Genomic DNA, 15,430 nt, shown 5'->3' with positions numbered 1-15,430 from the left:
AAAAAAAAAAAAAAAAAAAAGTGTGTCTGTCTGTCTGTCTCCATCACTGCTTTCCTTCAATGTGCCCTGAAGAGTGTGGGGTGCACTCCTGGTCCATGCAAGGATGGCCGCCTGAGTAAGGCATGCAGTGCCCCGCCCGCCTCCGGCTGCGCCCTCGCATGCACCAGCGACAGGACCAGAGGTCTAGTGTTAAGGCGCCAGCACAGCCGCCTAGAGAGAGAAGTTATGGTGAGTGGGGGGAGATCAAACATCACCGGACTACCTCGGGAGACCGTCTCCAGCCAGGCCTGCACTGCTGCGCGGCGTACGGAGGGAAGGCCGGGCACTGAATTTAAAACAGATGATAAATACGGAGTTACACAGCAGTAAGCGTTCCCGGCGAGGAGAGCCGAGGTCGTCCCTAAAGTCTGAAACAAAAGAAACCCAGAGACGTCACAGGACAGAGGCCTGCCTGCCTGTGGTAAGGATCCACCGTTAGCCTGTGTGATGGGTGCTTAAGAAAAGGAGAGAGACCCCACGGGGGGCTGCGGGGCGGTCCCGATCCTGACCCTGCATGTCGGTCAAACGCCTGCTGTGAAAGCACAAAGAGGGTGGTCTTGTCTACAGGTGAAGAAACGGGGCTGGGAGGATGGAATGTCCCGTCCGAGGCTGTTTCCTGAGAGCAGGAAGCAGCCCTCTGGGTGCCCGGAGCCTTGGGGATGTGTGGCTTCTATCAGCCACTGGATGAACACGTGAAGCCGTGAGCCAGACAGAGAAGGCGAGACCACCAGGAGCCTGTGTCTGGGAGGGGGGCAGCAGAGGACGCTGGCGCGCGGCCACGGCCTCTCTCTGCGGGCTCCTCTGTTTTCTTTTATTGTTAGTCCTTAGAAGAAGCCAGGCATGGGCGATGTGCCTGTCACCCCAGCTACTCAGGAGGCAGAGGCAAAAGGATTGCTCGAGTCCAGGAGTTCAAGGCCAGCCTGTATAGTACAGTGAGCCTCCACCTTCCCCAACAGAAAACCCCCCAAACACTCAGAATAAGGTACATTTTCATCTTATGGGGAAACAGACCACGCCACCTAAAACCTGCCATTGGAAATAATTTTGAGTCGTTTTGAGCTTGACCTTAGAGGCCTCCCTGAGTGCGCCTCTTCTTGACTTTCTGTCCAAACACACTCCCCTCACCCTCCTGCCACGCACAGTCACGCCCAGACACACGCCACGAAGAGGGCAGCAGCATACTCCACAGGTGGAGTGGACAGCACCCCTGCCGAGAAATGGGGTGTGGGGAGAAACAAATCCCCCATTTTGCCCAGGTCAGCTTCATTTTATTATTTTGCATCAATGGAGAAAGGGCCCGGCACCTCTTACTCCACAGAGAACTTTACATACCCCGAATATCTGAGTGTCAAGGGCACCCGTCTGGTTAACAGCAGGAGAATGCCGTGTTCGACCGACTCCTACTTCTGATCAGAATGGTGGCCGTGGCCCTAGCAGCGACAGGAGGGGACACAGGGACAGAAAGACTGAGGCAGGACGGGGACCTCGGGTCTCGAAGCAGTTACCTCTAGAGGCGGAGGACTCAGAGGCTGGGACCATTCTCTCCTCCTGTTTTTCACGAATGTGTGTCCAGTGCACATCAGCCTGGATGGCCAAGGGATCTGCTGGGTTTACGATCTGCTGGAGCCTGTGGTTCCCAGCTAGTGAACCAGGTTGGAGGGATGGAGAGGAAGGGGAGGACAGAAGGAGAAAACAGTCAAGGGAAGGAGAGGATGAAACACCACAGGAAGGAAACAGAAAGAAAAGTTACAGCACTTGCCAGGACAGTCTGACTGAGAGAGAAGCAAACACCGAGGGCATGCGTGCTCAGGCTCACACGCACTGCTACACGGTCAGCCCAAACAAGTCGCCGAGCGCTCCCGAGTCCCACGGGTCCCAGTAAACAGACTCACTCATTCCAACTCCTTTCCACCTAAACTGCATCTGAGGGACCCAAGGGCCAAGGTGGAGAAAAAGAGCAGATGACACCCGGCCTCTGAGGGGCCATGGGGACTCGGCTCTGTTAGCCAGCAAGGCGTGAGCCCCCCAAGGATACACCCCTCGTGGCCCCGCCTCTGGTCACATGACAAGGTGCTTACCACCACCTGCCAAGCACTCCACTTTTGAGACCTAAGCCAAGCGACGGGAGAGGCGAGTGGGACAGTGCCTTCTGCCACCAGCCAGCCAACTCACGCAGCAAGGAACGTATTCTGTGGGTACCGTAGTTTTGGTCTTCTGCAGTGAGAGCTGCTACTGGAGAAAAAAAGCCCCTTTACTGTCAGAGGTTTTGCTCATGCTGCGTGCCAGGTCTGTGGCAGGGACACAGATGGGGGTAGGATAGAGTCAGGGGAGGCAGCGAACTCTCAGAGTTCAGGAGCAGGGGTGGGATCCTAGCTCTCTGCTCCTTCTGCAGCCCAAGTCCTTTTCCTTAAAACTCCATGTGGTGCCCCGCTAACCTCCTGGACAGGAGACCTAGATTCTCAGCTAAATGAAATCTCTCCAGTGGTCCCTTCAGGTTATTTCTGCTGCCAGAACCCTCAGAATCCGCATGCAGCCCCTGCCCTGTGGGGCGCTATCATTAGTGCTTGGATCATGCCACACAGTTGGGTTAAGATAAAGGGACAGCTAGCAATTTGAGGAGAGGGTAGGCTATGGAGGGGAGATGGCAGGAAGAGCAGGTGCCACCGAACTGAAGGACTCTCAGGGTCCTGACAGGAGCCAGCGTCTACCTGAGAGTGTAAGTCACCCCTTCTCCCAACAGTCTAACTGGACAACCTGGCCTTGGCTTCAGGCTCTACAATGACGAGCTCTGATATGGGAAGAAAGGACGGGTGTGATCAGCGGCACTGGCTGGCTGCTGCTCTGTTATCTGTGGGGCATCAGCCCCTCATGTGCTCCTTTACTGGAGCTGCTGGTCTACAGATTCATGGGTCATTTCCAAGGCCGATTAATTTGCTTTATGGTGCTGGATGGGGCTGAATTATAGCAAAACCACCAAACAGCCTGGATGTCTTAGGCCCGGGGAAGGCAAACCAAAGAGAAAGAGGCAGGACCTTTTTTACCTTCTAAGCAACGAGAGGAGAGCGAGTCATCTCCCTGAGTCCTGTTCAGCTTCCTGTTAACACGCAGCCTTGGGGACTTATCAACACATGAAGCCAGCGCTTCTTCCTTTCTCAAAGAAACATTAAAGACAGCAGTGGTGGTGTGGGAAGAGCTGTGGCCACTCTGAGACTTTCTTCATTAAAGAAGAAGCTGAATTTTAACCGGGTAAGGGGACATTGCAGCAACTGCCCCAGGGACAGAGATGGGGCCACGTCCCATTTCTGGAGGCCTTTCTGGCTTCCTCTCCATTCTCTGTTGGCTCACATGCTCCTCTGTACTTTGCCCAGGAAGGCTGGGCTCAGGAACAGGTGCCCAGCTAGATAGATGCACAGCCTGTGAGTGCACGTCTATAAAACACAGACCTTTTCATGTGGGACCTGCTCTTGGAGGCGAGTTTTGGAAGGCTGCCAGGGAGCCAGGGTAGAAGGTGGCAAGGGGCAGAGTGGGTACCTTTACATGTACCCGTTTCTTCTTCCTTTGAGAGATGCTGGAGCCACTGGCCTTGCAGGAGTTCTCTGTCCCAGGGGCAATACTCCCCTTCTACAGCAGGGGGAGCCAGACACCCACAAACAGCATCAAGAATCCCACAGGGGACAAAGGAGAGAAAAGGGAATGGAGGGTGGGGGGAAAGAGAATAGAAAGCAGAGTTATCTCGATCTGCAAGGAGGAAGTGTCCTATCACAGCCTACACAGGAGTCCAAGTCCGCTGCCCAGAAGTCACTGCAGGCTAGGCGCACACGGCTCCCACCTTGAACGTCCAGAGTTGGATGGTATGTGTGGGTGTGTTTCCCCAGTTAAAGTGCATTCCCTACTTGTCTGGTCTTGACTCTTAGGTCCAGGCCCAAGAAGTCTTCACGAGGGGAAGCCGGACCAAACTCTCCCAACAAGAAAACAAGCGTTGACCCTAAGCTGTGTCAGAGCTAAAAGGTATTCAGCATTAATCATCATGTAGAGATAATGATATCTAGAATGGCATGCACAAAATACCTGCCCTGCCTGAGCTGTGAATGGGGCGCCTCCCTCTGACCCGAGGCTGCTGGAGGCAGCTCTGGGCCAGCGAGGCTCTGTAGACATGGCAGAAGGGAGAGAGCTCAGGCTCCAGCCAGGCCCTGGTTTTCTTGTACAACCTTACTCAGGTCTCATAAAATCAACCAGGTGGGGAGTGCTGCCTGTGGGTCCTGCCTCAGCCTCAGCCTTTGGAGGGGAGAGAAGCTCCAGCAAGAAGCTGAGCAAGCTCGTGGCTCTGTCCCCTTAAGCCCAGGGGCGCTAGTCCATACCCGCCTGTCAGGGCTGTCTAGAGCCGCAGAGCTGCCGGGCTTTGGCTTGGGAACGGGAGCCCTGTCTGGGAAGGGCTTTGAGCTCTGCGGTGCCAGAGGAAACAGCCTCTGGAAAAGGCCTGGGTAGTGAGAACATCAAATTCCAGGAAAAGCAGAGATAAGTCCAGGAGCAGCAGAGGAATCACGTGCCAATTTCGCTGGCCCTGCTCTGTTCAGAATTTAATCTTCTCCTCAGGCCCATGCAGAACTGAGCTTAGAGATTAGAAGGCCGGGTCTTTCCCTGCCTTGGCTCCCAGCCCAGGAGAGAGCACGCCCTCCTTGGGGGAGGCAGGAGCTGCCCTGCTCCCTTCTTCACCACCAGGAACCTCTGTGCAGCCAGCCCAGGGAAGAATGACTCTCCCCCTACACGGGCAAGGGGGGCCCGGCAGGCTCTTCATCGTCACTCGAGGTCACAGAGCCAGAGGGAGAGGCAGACTCACAAAACCCTGAGGCCAAGGCAAGAGAGTGACTCAAGTCACTCAACCAGAATGACTGAAGCCTTGAAACTGGGGGTGCTCCTTGTCGGGACTGCTGCCCCCACAGGTTACTCTATCACTGACAGTCCTGTGCGGAGGGCACCTGCGCTCACAGCAGCCTCCATCACCTGAGACCGGAATCAGGGATTCCTTCAGAAAGCAAAATTCCCTTGCTTCACTAAAATAAATGTCTTTAACTGAAACTAAAAGGGGGGGGGGAGAAAATGAGAAAGGAATGAGTAACCTAATTTGGACAGAAATCTTGGAGAGACCCAGGGTTTTCCACTTCCAATTAAAACTGTGAATTTGTATGAGGGACACTATTTTCAACGCAGATGATCCACTAGATACATGGGGTCCTTCCTTTGCTCGAGTACAAAAGGTCAGGGAGCCGAAGGAGGGATGGCTTTGGGGCTCTGGGGGAGCCATCCGTGTGACTCCAGCTGCCAAACCCGGCTGTGGGACCGATCGCTTCAGGAAGACAGGGTCAGCGTCAGGAGAAGAGACTTTTTTCTGACCTTCACTGGACTCCTCCTCCTCTTCATATTCTTCCTCCTCCTCCTCTTCATATTCCTCCTCTTCCTCCTCCTCCTCTTCCCCAGGCTCAAAGCTCTTGGAGGCCTCTAGTTCTTCTTCACTTCTTCCTTTCAGGAGAGCATGGATCCTCACAGCCTCCTTCCAAGGAACACCGCCCAGGTCAGAGGTGGGCAGCTGGTCCTCCTCCTCCTCCTCCTCCTCTTCCTCCTCCTCCATCTCTGACTCGGAACTGCTGTGAGGAAGTAACCACACAAGCCAAGTGAGAGAAAGTCAGTGAACTGAGAAGGGAAGGCAAATGTTCAGTGTCACAGTCGGAGGCCACGTGTCCCAGCAAAGCACTCCTCCCGCTGCCCTGGCCCCTTCCTGCTTGGTGGGTGCTTTGCTGGGACACGTGGACAGGAAGGAATGGAAAGAGGGCGACGAGTGCGGCAGGATGACTCACGGACGGGTGAACAACCCAGCCCACCATTCCCATGAGCTCCGAGTCGGGGTCCACAGAGGGCCCTGACAACACGGTGGGGGTGGGCTCATTCTGCTATAAACTTGTGACCCTTGGTATTGGGAGTGGAGAGAAAGTCCCCTTTCACCCTGGCTGGCTCCAGGAACCCTCAGTCAGCAGCTTCTCTTGAGAACCTCGGGTGGGTGGAGAAGTATCAAGAGCCTAAACTGAGCAGGGTGCCTGGCGATCGGGGCCAGGGGTGCGTGCTGGGGAGGAGCCACAGACCCAATTTTATGGTATTCCTTGAGAGTCCCTGAGCCACATCCCATGGGAAACACAGGTAATGTGGCAGCAAAGGCCCTGCCCACCACACAGCTATAGCGGAGACCATGGAGAAGGGCCTGACCCCGGGGTCATCGTCACACCCGACAACCAGCCACATTCTCCACCTCTGTTCCCTCCACAGCATGCGGCCAGCGCAGCTTGGAGAGGAAGCAGCGCTATGTGGGTGAGCTTAGGCAAGCCGCAAACCTGCCCTCCGGCCTCTAGGCTACCCTGCAGAGGGAAGCGATGCCACAGGCAGGACGAGATTAGTGCTCCATCCCCTACAGTGTGGTGGGCTCCGACAGAGAAGTGGCCAGACATGCTTCACAAGGTCTGCTGATTCCTGAAGCATCTTTTTCAGGAACCCTGGTGAGTAGCGTGTACTTAAGGCTGGCTCTGGACGATGGAGCCCCAGAGGCACCAGGCAGGGATGGGCGTCCAGTCTCCCTGCGAAGGCGGGCTTCTCTCCATGCAGGGCAGACCCCCCACTGCCCATGGGCGTGTGAGCGCGAGTGTACCGGATGAGAACAATGAGGAGGCTACTATGGCGCTGCTGGCGCCTTGCAGGGGGGCGTCCAGCCCTGCGTGGACAGGTCAGGCTTTGGGGAGGTAAACTCTGATCACTGTTCTGCTCTGCCTGAGGGGACTGTGTCTGCCTGTAGCCTTGGGCAGCCAGTTTAATGATGGGATCTAGGGTGAGGGCTGGCCACACCCCATAAGCTTGGCAAGGGAGCTGGTCACACCAGAGACCAGCAGTGTGACTTAGGTAGACCTGGAGGCTGAGATCAAGACGTGGACTTGATAGTCACTGTCCACATACTAAAATCCCAATAAAAAGTTCAATCATCCTGGCTTGGTGGTGAGATTTAGTGTTTATTGTCACACATTGATGCCAAGAAAGCCAGGCTCTCCTGAGCGCCGGGCAGAGACAATGGAAGCTGGGAGCCTTAGGTCCCTGCACTCTACCACACATGTATATTTACCTGGCTAATTTGTAAAAATCTGTATCCTTTCCCTGCATTGAAGCCAACTGAGAGTATGTTGGCAACCAGAGAGTTCTGTGTATCTTGCTAGCAAATTTTTGAGCCTGAGGGTGGTTATGGGAAACTCTTGACTTGTTATTGGTGTCAGAAGTAAGGCTGGTCACTCAGACCTCCCCTTTCTTCTCCGCTGGAGACCCTCACGATGCTGCACTGGCTCTGCTGTTACCGGCTGTGTGACCGCCAGGCCATTCACCACACTCCCCGAGCTGCAGTTTCCACATAAGTCAGGTCAGCCCACCCGCACACATGCTTTATGGGTCAGGATCACCAACCTTCATCGTGCCTGTTATTAGACTCTAAGGCTCTAGCTATTCATCTACTTGCTTACTAGCCCACACAATCTTTCACTTATTGAACAAGATCTACCTCCCCTTCCCTTTCCCTTTCTCTCTCCCTCTCCCTCTCCCTCTCCCTCTCTCTCTCTAGTGGTACTGGAGATTGAACCCAGAGGTGTTCTACCTCCAGGCTATACCCCTAGCCCTTTAAAAATTTCTTTTTTTTTTTTTGGTGGTGGTACTGGGGTTCCTGGAAGCCCTTCTACCTCCGGGCTACACTCCCAGACATATTTTATATTTTTTTAATTTAGAAACAGGGTCTTTTAAGCCAGCGAGGCTGGCTCCGAACCAGCGCGATCCTCCTGTCTCCGCCTCCCAAGCGCGGGGATTACAAGCGTGCGCCACCATGCCCGGCAAATTTCTTTTTGTTTTGAAACAGGGTCTTGCTAGGTTGCTGAAAGTCTCACTGAGTTGCTGAGGCTGTCCTGAAACCTGTGATCCTCCTGTCTCAGCCTCCCAAGTACTGAGATTACAGGTGTGCGCTACCACGTCTGGCTCAAGGAGTGTTTCTGAGCACCAGGTAAGCTAAGCCAGTGGATGCAAAAATAAAAAAGAGCTGGCTCCTTTCTGCAAGCTCAGCTTAGGGAAACTCTTCTTTTATTTACCCAACTAAAATTTACTGAATGTCTTCTACTTGTAATGTAGCTAATACACATTGTAGGAATATAAAAGTGACTTAGAAAAGATCCTTGTTCTCAAAAGGAGAGCAGTGCAAACACATGATGCTAAAGTAAGGCAGAGTGGAAGTTGTGGAGCACATGCAATCCCTACATGTGGGAGGCTGACACAGGAGGATGGTGGGTTTGAGGCCAACATGCGGTAAACTTGGTGAGACCATGTTTCAAAAGAAAAAATGAGGCCAGGTGTGGTGGCGCATACTTGTAATCCCCGCGCTTGGGAGGCGGAGACAGGAGGATCACACAGGTTCGAAGCCAGCCACGCTGGCTTAAGAGACCCTGTTTCCAAATAAAAATATAAAATAGGGCCGGGCGTGGTGGCGCACGCTTGTAATCCCTGCGCTTGGGAGGTTGAGACAAGAGGATTGCACAGGTTTGAAGCCAGCCTCAGCTACTTAGTGAGGCTCTCAGCAACTTAATGAGACCCTGTTTCCAAATAAGATATAAAATAGGTCTGGGAGTATAGCCCGGAGGTAGAAAGCCCCTGGGTTCCACCCCCAGTACCACCAAAAAAAAAAAAAAAAAAAAAAAAAAAAAATATATATATATATATATATATATATATATATATATATATATATATAAGGTCTGGGAGTGTAGCCCGGAGAAGGGTTTCCTGGAACCCCAGTACCACTAAAAAAAAAAAAAAAAAAAAAAAAAGAAAAAGAAAAAATGAAGCTGGGTATAGTGGCACACACCTGTAATTCCAGTACATAGCAGGCTGAGACAGGAGGCCATAGTTTCAAGGCCAGCCTCAGGAACATAGTGAGATCCTATTTCAAAATGAAAATGGGTTGGTGTTGCAGCTCAGAGAGAGAATGCCAGGTGTTCAATCCCCAGTACCAAATAAATAAATTAATTTTAGTATATAAACTTAAGAACTTGGAGTGTGGAAGGACTTCCAGGAAGATGGCGACCGAGAAAAGTGGGGCTTAAGAGCCCCACTAACAACCAGTCTCCATTACCACAAAATCAGCGCCTTTCATAGCCAGAAAACACCATCACCAGAGAAACAAAAAAATCACCAGGCTCCAGAGAGAAAGCGGACTGAGAACAGAGCTCAGAGCCACAGAGGAGATACACCGGCCTCACGCCCGAGGACGCGGCAGCAGCGCCATACTGCCGGCGGCAGCGGCGAGTTCACCGGACGGCTACAGCAAGCTGAGGTGAGCCACTGCGAAACAGCCAGGCGGGATTTCTCAGCGCAGGGAGCATCTAAAGCTCCCAGTGGCTGAGCTCAGCACACGCTGCAGGGACTCAGAGTGGAACTCAAAACCAAGAAGAAATAAGACAGCCTTACGGCCGAGGGCGTAGCAGTGGCGCCATATTGCCACCGGTGGCAGCAGCAGCGAATTCACCAAGTCCAGTACAGCTACATCTGTGAACTCAAGAACAGTGAGTCAAATTGCGGGCCACAGAGGAGAAATCCCAGTACTGTACTCCCTGGGACTTGACCCAGTGGGGGAGGGGTGGTGGCAGAGATATCACACCATAGGAGAACGCCCAACCTGGCACCCCCCACAATCTAAAGCAGCCTCTATCGACTCCCTGGGTCGGAGACTCTGTGATACAACCCAGTAAAGGAGTAGTGGGGCCTGAGATACCACAGACTCGAGATCCAGAGCACCATAAGTGAAGTCATAGAGACCCAAGGGAGGAACCCAGAGAAGGCACAAACTTCCAAAATCATGGGAAAGAGGAATAACACTGGAGCAATGAATGCCCACAACCCCACAACATCAGAACCCGATAAAATAGAAAATCAGAGATTTCTAGAAGATCAAATCAGGAAAATAACTGTAAAAATAAAAGAGGTGCTTCGAAAAGAACTCAGAGAGTTCATATAACTTCATATAAATTTCATATAACTCTTACACACCATTGGTGGGATCAGTACAGACACTATGGAAAACAATAAGGATGCCACTCGAAATACTAAACACAGCACTACCATATTATCTAGCTATCCCACTTCTGGGTACATGAGCAAGGGAATGAAATCAACATATCAAAGAGCTATCTGCTTGCCCATGTTTCTTGCTGCACTATTCACCATAGCCAAGATCTGTAATTGACCTGTCAGTGGATAACAAAAATGGGGTACTATATACAGAGTACATACTATTAGCCATAAAAAGAAAGAGATCCTATTTTACTTGCAGCAAAATGGAGTAACTAGAGGACAGTATATTAAGTGAAATCATACAAAGAAAGACAAATACTGCACGTTCTCTGTCATATGCAGATGTTAAAAAGAAATAGGACTTCCGGGAAGATGGCGACTGAGAAAAGCGGGGCTTAAGAGTCCCGCTAACAACCAATCTCCATTACCACAAAAAGAGCGCCTTTCATAGCCAGAAAACACCATCACCAGAAAAACAAAAAAAACCACCAGGCTCCAGAGAAAAAGCGGACTGAGAACAGAGCTCAGGGCCACAGAGGAGACACACGCGCCCGAGGACGCGGCAGCAGCGCCATACTGCCGGCGGCAGCGGCGAACTCAACGGACGGCTACAGCAAGCCAGGTGAGCCGCTGCGGAACAGCCAGGCGGGATCTTTCGGCGCAGACAGCATTTAAAGCTCCCAGTGGCTGAGCTCAGCACACGCTGCAGGGATTCAGAGTGGAAATCAAAACCAGAGAAGAAAAAATATGCCAGCCTCATGGCTGAGGGCATGGCAGAGGCGCCATATTGCCACCGGCGGCGGCAGCAGCAGTGAATTCACCGAGTCCAGTACAGCTACATCTGCGTACTCAAGAACAGTGAGTCAAATTGCGGGCCACAGAGGAGAAATCGCAGTATTGGGCCTCCTGGGACTTGACCCAGTGAGGGAGTGGTGGTGGCAGAGATATCACACCATAGGAGAACGTGCAACCTGGCACCCCCCATAGTTTAAAGCAGCCTCTATCGACTCCCTGGGTCGGAGACTCTGTGATACAACCCAGTAAAGGAGTAGTGGGGTCTGAGATAATACAGACTCGAGATCCAGAGCACCTTAAGTGAAGCCATAGTGACCCAAGGGAAGAACCCAGAGAAGGCACAAACCTCCGAAATCATGGGAAAGAGGAATAACACTGGAGTAATGAATGTGCACAACCCCACAACATCAGAACCTGATAAAACAGAAAATAAGAGATTTCTAGAAGATCAAATCAGGAAAATAACTGTAGAAATAATAGAGGTGCTTCGAAAAGAACTCAGAGAGAGCCAAAAAGAGATAAAGGATGCAATTAATGAAGTAAAGGCCTCAATTCAAAGCACAAACAACCGATTAGACCACATGGAGAACAGAATCTCGCTCTTAGAAGATGATCATTCAAAAAATGAACGCATAGTTTCTAATTTAGAAAAAAATATCCAACAGCAGGAATCTGATATTGAAGAAATATGGGCCCATTTTAAGAGAGCTAACCTAAGAATAACTGGAATAGAGAAGGGAAAAGAAAGTGAAACCAAAGGGATCAACAATCTCTTCAAGGAAGTAATAGCAGAAAATTTTCCAAACATAGAGCAAGAGGTCGATACACAGGTCCAGGAAACTTATAGAATTCCCTTTAGACAGGATCAGAGAAGAGGATCCCCATGCCACATAATTGTCAAAATGACCAATGTGGAAGCCAAGCAGAGAATCTTAAAGGCAACAAAAACAAAGGGCCAAGTGACATTCAGAGGCAAACCAATTAGAATCACTCCAGACTTCCCAAACCAAGTCATGAGAGCCAGAAGGGCTTGGAGTAACATATTCCAAACTCTGAAAGAAAACAACTTCCAGCCAAAAATTTTCTACCCAGCAAAACTTTCTATCAAATTAGATGGAGAAATAAGAAGCTTCCATGACAAACAGAAACTGAAGGAATTTATGTCTTCAAAACCAGCACTAGAGAAAATACTCAAAGAGATTAACTACAAAGAAGAAATAGGTAACATACACCAGAACCAGAGAAACAAGATTTTCCATCCAACAGACAACTAAGATTGGTTATCTGTGGAGATTCATTATTTATGTTAGTCTTTTACCTATCTCTAAATTGTATTGTTTGCCTTTATTGTTGTTAATTTTTAGGATGTCTAGTTGGAATATTAATATACCTTCAGATATAGCATTTGGAAATATTTTATCCCATTCTATCAGTAACTTTTAACTCTGTTTACATTGTCTTTGGATATACAATAATTTATTTTTTAGGGAGACTGTATACTCTTCTGTTGCCTGTGCCATTGAAATCATATCCAAGAAATCACTGCCAATTTCAATGTTGTGAGGTTTTATGACCCAGATTTTCTCCTAAAAGTTTATAGTCTTAAGATTTATATTTAGGTCTTTTATCTATTTTGAGTTAATATTTGTATATGGGATTAGGTAAGGGTCCAATTTTATTCTTTTCCATGTAATTATTATTTTTCAATAATATTTAGTTAAAAGATTATTATTTCCACCACCAAATGTTCGTGGAAACCTTGTCAAAAATAACTTGACAATATAGGGAAGAATTTAGCTCTAGGCTTTTACTTAACTCCAATGGTTTATATATCTGCCTTTAGAACAGTACTACACTGTTTCAATTATCGTAGCTTTATATGGTTTGAAATCAGAAAATATATATCTTCTAGCTTTGTTCTTTTTCAAGATCGTTGTGGGTATCTAGAGTCCATATTCCATATTAGGATAGATTTTTTTCTGAAAAATAAATATATAAATATATGATAGTTTCACCTAAAAAAATAGAAAAAAATATTCTCTGGTAAGAAAGAAAGCAAAAAGAAATATTGAAATGTTATCTTTAATTCATCAAAAGTTTGGTATCATACAAATGAAACTGTTAGGTAAGATTATCATTTTTAATTTTGGATAAATTGCTATAATACTAGATGTCAACCACTAAGCCAAGCATGGAAGGGAGGGATGGGGAGAGAATGGGGTGGGGATCGGGTGGGGGCTGACTGGGCGATGTGTGCATGTATGTCTACAAAAGTTTGTATCCCACTATGATGTATGAATACAGTGCACCAATAAACATAAATAAATTAATTAAAAAAAAGATGTATCACTAACATGCACCAATAAAGAATAAAAGAAATTAAAAAAAAAAAGAACTTGGACTGTGTAAAGGTCGTGTCTGGGTTTTATTATTCTTCAGTACTGTTTCCCTCACCTGTGTGTTTTTACTTGACTTTCTTATTAACGAGTGTGACCCAGTGCACATCACTGCCCGACATTCAAAGATGAAAAAATGGTGAGGGGGCTTCTGTGCTCGTCTTAAGCTTCCCGTGGGCAGAGGGAAGGCCTCCCGGGCCCTCCCTCATGGCTGAGAGCACCCAGGCCGCGGCGCTGTGCAGAATGTGGCGATGAATACCTCCCTCCCTGAGATGGCACGAGGCACCATGGAGAGCTTTCATGCCACTCTGGCTAGTTTATGCTCGCTCAGGGACCGTGGGGGCGCGGCAAGTGATGTGGGAGCGAGAAAGGGGAGAGGAAAGGTCAACCTTGCCTCTCGCCATAAGCCACGTGCTCAGCCCACTCCCAGGGGGCTGTGCTACCTGCCCCTGAAGGTCCCAGACAAGCAGGCCCGCCTCCCTCTGTGGGAAGCAGAAGGAAACCTGAAGGCACCCGCTGCTCTGTCCCCGGCGCCTTGGAGCAGTCTCTGGGCTGCCCAGGCCCCTGGCCTCACACATGACTCGCGACCTAAGTCCTGTTCCTGAATCCCTGGGCCTGCTGAGGCGGGAGGAAGGTGCAGGGGAAGGAGGAACGGGAAGCGAAGTAGGCCCCATCCCTGACTACCGTCTGTTAGCTTCTCCAGTGGAGAGGATCCTTATATACAGGAGTGGGGGGTACAACATGGACAACTAATTTCTTCCTTGGGGGGACAGGGTGTCTTCTAAAGATACAAGCCTCCCAGGAAAGGTCGGGCCAGAAAATCTAGTCATAAAGAGTGAATAAATTGGGCGTGGGCGTGGCGGCACACACTTATAATTCCAGCATTTGGGAGGCTGAGACAGGAGGATCGTGGTTCACGGCCAGCCTCGGGTACTTAGTGAGGCCCTTTGCAACTCAGTGAGACCCTGTTTCAAAGTAGAGAATAAAAAATAGATAGGGCTGGCGGTGTAGCTCGGAGGTAGAATGCCCCTGGGTTCAATCCCCAGTACCACAAATAATAATAATAATAAAAAAAATAATAATGAATGTGTCAGGCATAGCTTAAAGAATAAAATTAGACTAGCATTTAAGAGAAAAACGTTACCTTTCCCTCACAGCAGATACCCGTTTGAGCCCTGTAACAACAGAGTGTCCTGCGTGATTCTCATGGCCGCCACTCCCTGGAGCCCACTCTCTGCAGGTGGACAGGGCTTCTCTTGTTTGCTGGAGTGCCCATCACAGGGCTGGGCAAAGCCAGGAGTGGCCAGATGTACCGGGGACCACAGCAGGAAGACCAGGGCAGGCACCCCCTGACTTCAGAAGTGTCAGAGATGATACTCCGAGAGACCCCTGGTAACGAAATAGCTGCCCCTTGCAGTTAGAATATTTACTAAATCTCTTCCCTACTACAGCTTCTATCTGATTAGCAACTCAAAGCACCTCCCCTCAGTTTCCTACTAGGCATCTCTGCCTCGAAGCTCTGACTGTCTGGCAGGAGGCTACAAAAACCGACGAACACACACACCAGATTCTGAAAAGACAAGGTCTGCTCAGCCTGATTTAGCTCAGCAGAGATTCTGCTGTGTCAGGGAAGAAAGTTCCACAATCACGGCGAAGGCTGACTGGGCCCTGAGGATTGCTACCACAGCACGTCCCTGTTCATTTGTTTTGGTTTTTGGTTCATTTTCTTTTTCCCTTTCTCCCTTTAAGGGATTTTTTTTTTTTTAAAATTCCTGCACTTAGCTACAAGAGTTCTGTAGGACACACCTACTATTACAGACTAACTTAAAACTGCAAAATCCAAACTTAAAAAGCTTCGGGCTGGCCATAGTGGTGCACGCCTGTAATCCCAGTACGTGGGAGGCTGAGCCAGGAAGATTGCAGGTTCAAGGTCAGTCTCGGCAATTTAGGGAGACCCATAGCAACTTTTAGTGAGACGTTTAAAACAGAAAATGGTAAGGGCGGAGGGTATAAGCTCAAAGATAGAAAGCCACTGGGTTCAATCCCCTCAAAACAGAACAGTCTTGGCT

At 49.8% G+C, this 15,430-nt stretch overlaps 1 protein-coding gene across 4 annotated transcripts in view; it reads right to left on the bottom strand.

Moving 5' to 3' along the window:
* The window catches only part of MICAL3 (microtubule associated monooxygenase, calponin and LIM domain containing 3), a gene marked incomplete at both ends in the record, with an annotated part of 127,667 nt that overhangs the window by 39,812 nt on the left and 72,425 nt on the right, over window positions 1-15,430 (bottom strand). For 2 of the 4 annotated variants that reach the window (XM_080705673.1, XM_080705674.1), the window contains 4 exons: window positions 263-325; window positions 1,545-1,679; window positions 3,571-3,660; window positions 5,431-5,681. In XM_080705673.1, the coding sequence (XP_080561799.1) occupies window positions 263-325; window positions 1,545-1,679; window positions 3,571-3,660; window positions 5,431-5,681 (539 nt within the window). The remainder of the gene's footprint in view (window positions 1-262; window positions 326-1,544; window positions 1,680-3,570; window positions 3,661-5,430; window positions 5,682-15,430) is intronic. The other 2 variants (XM_080705675.1, XM_080705677.1) reach the window with 2 other exon arrangements.

Source organism: Muscardinus avellanarius (assembly GCF_963383645.1).
Source record: "Muscardinus avellanarius genome assembly, chromosome: 11".
In the NCBI taxonomy this organism is placed as follows: Eukaryota; Metazoa; Chordata; class Mammalia; order Rodentia; family Gliridae; genus Muscardinus; species Muscardinus avellanarius.
The sequence above is the reverse complement of the archived record's forward strand: the minus strand, read 5'-3'. Positions and strand labels throughout refer to the sequence as shown.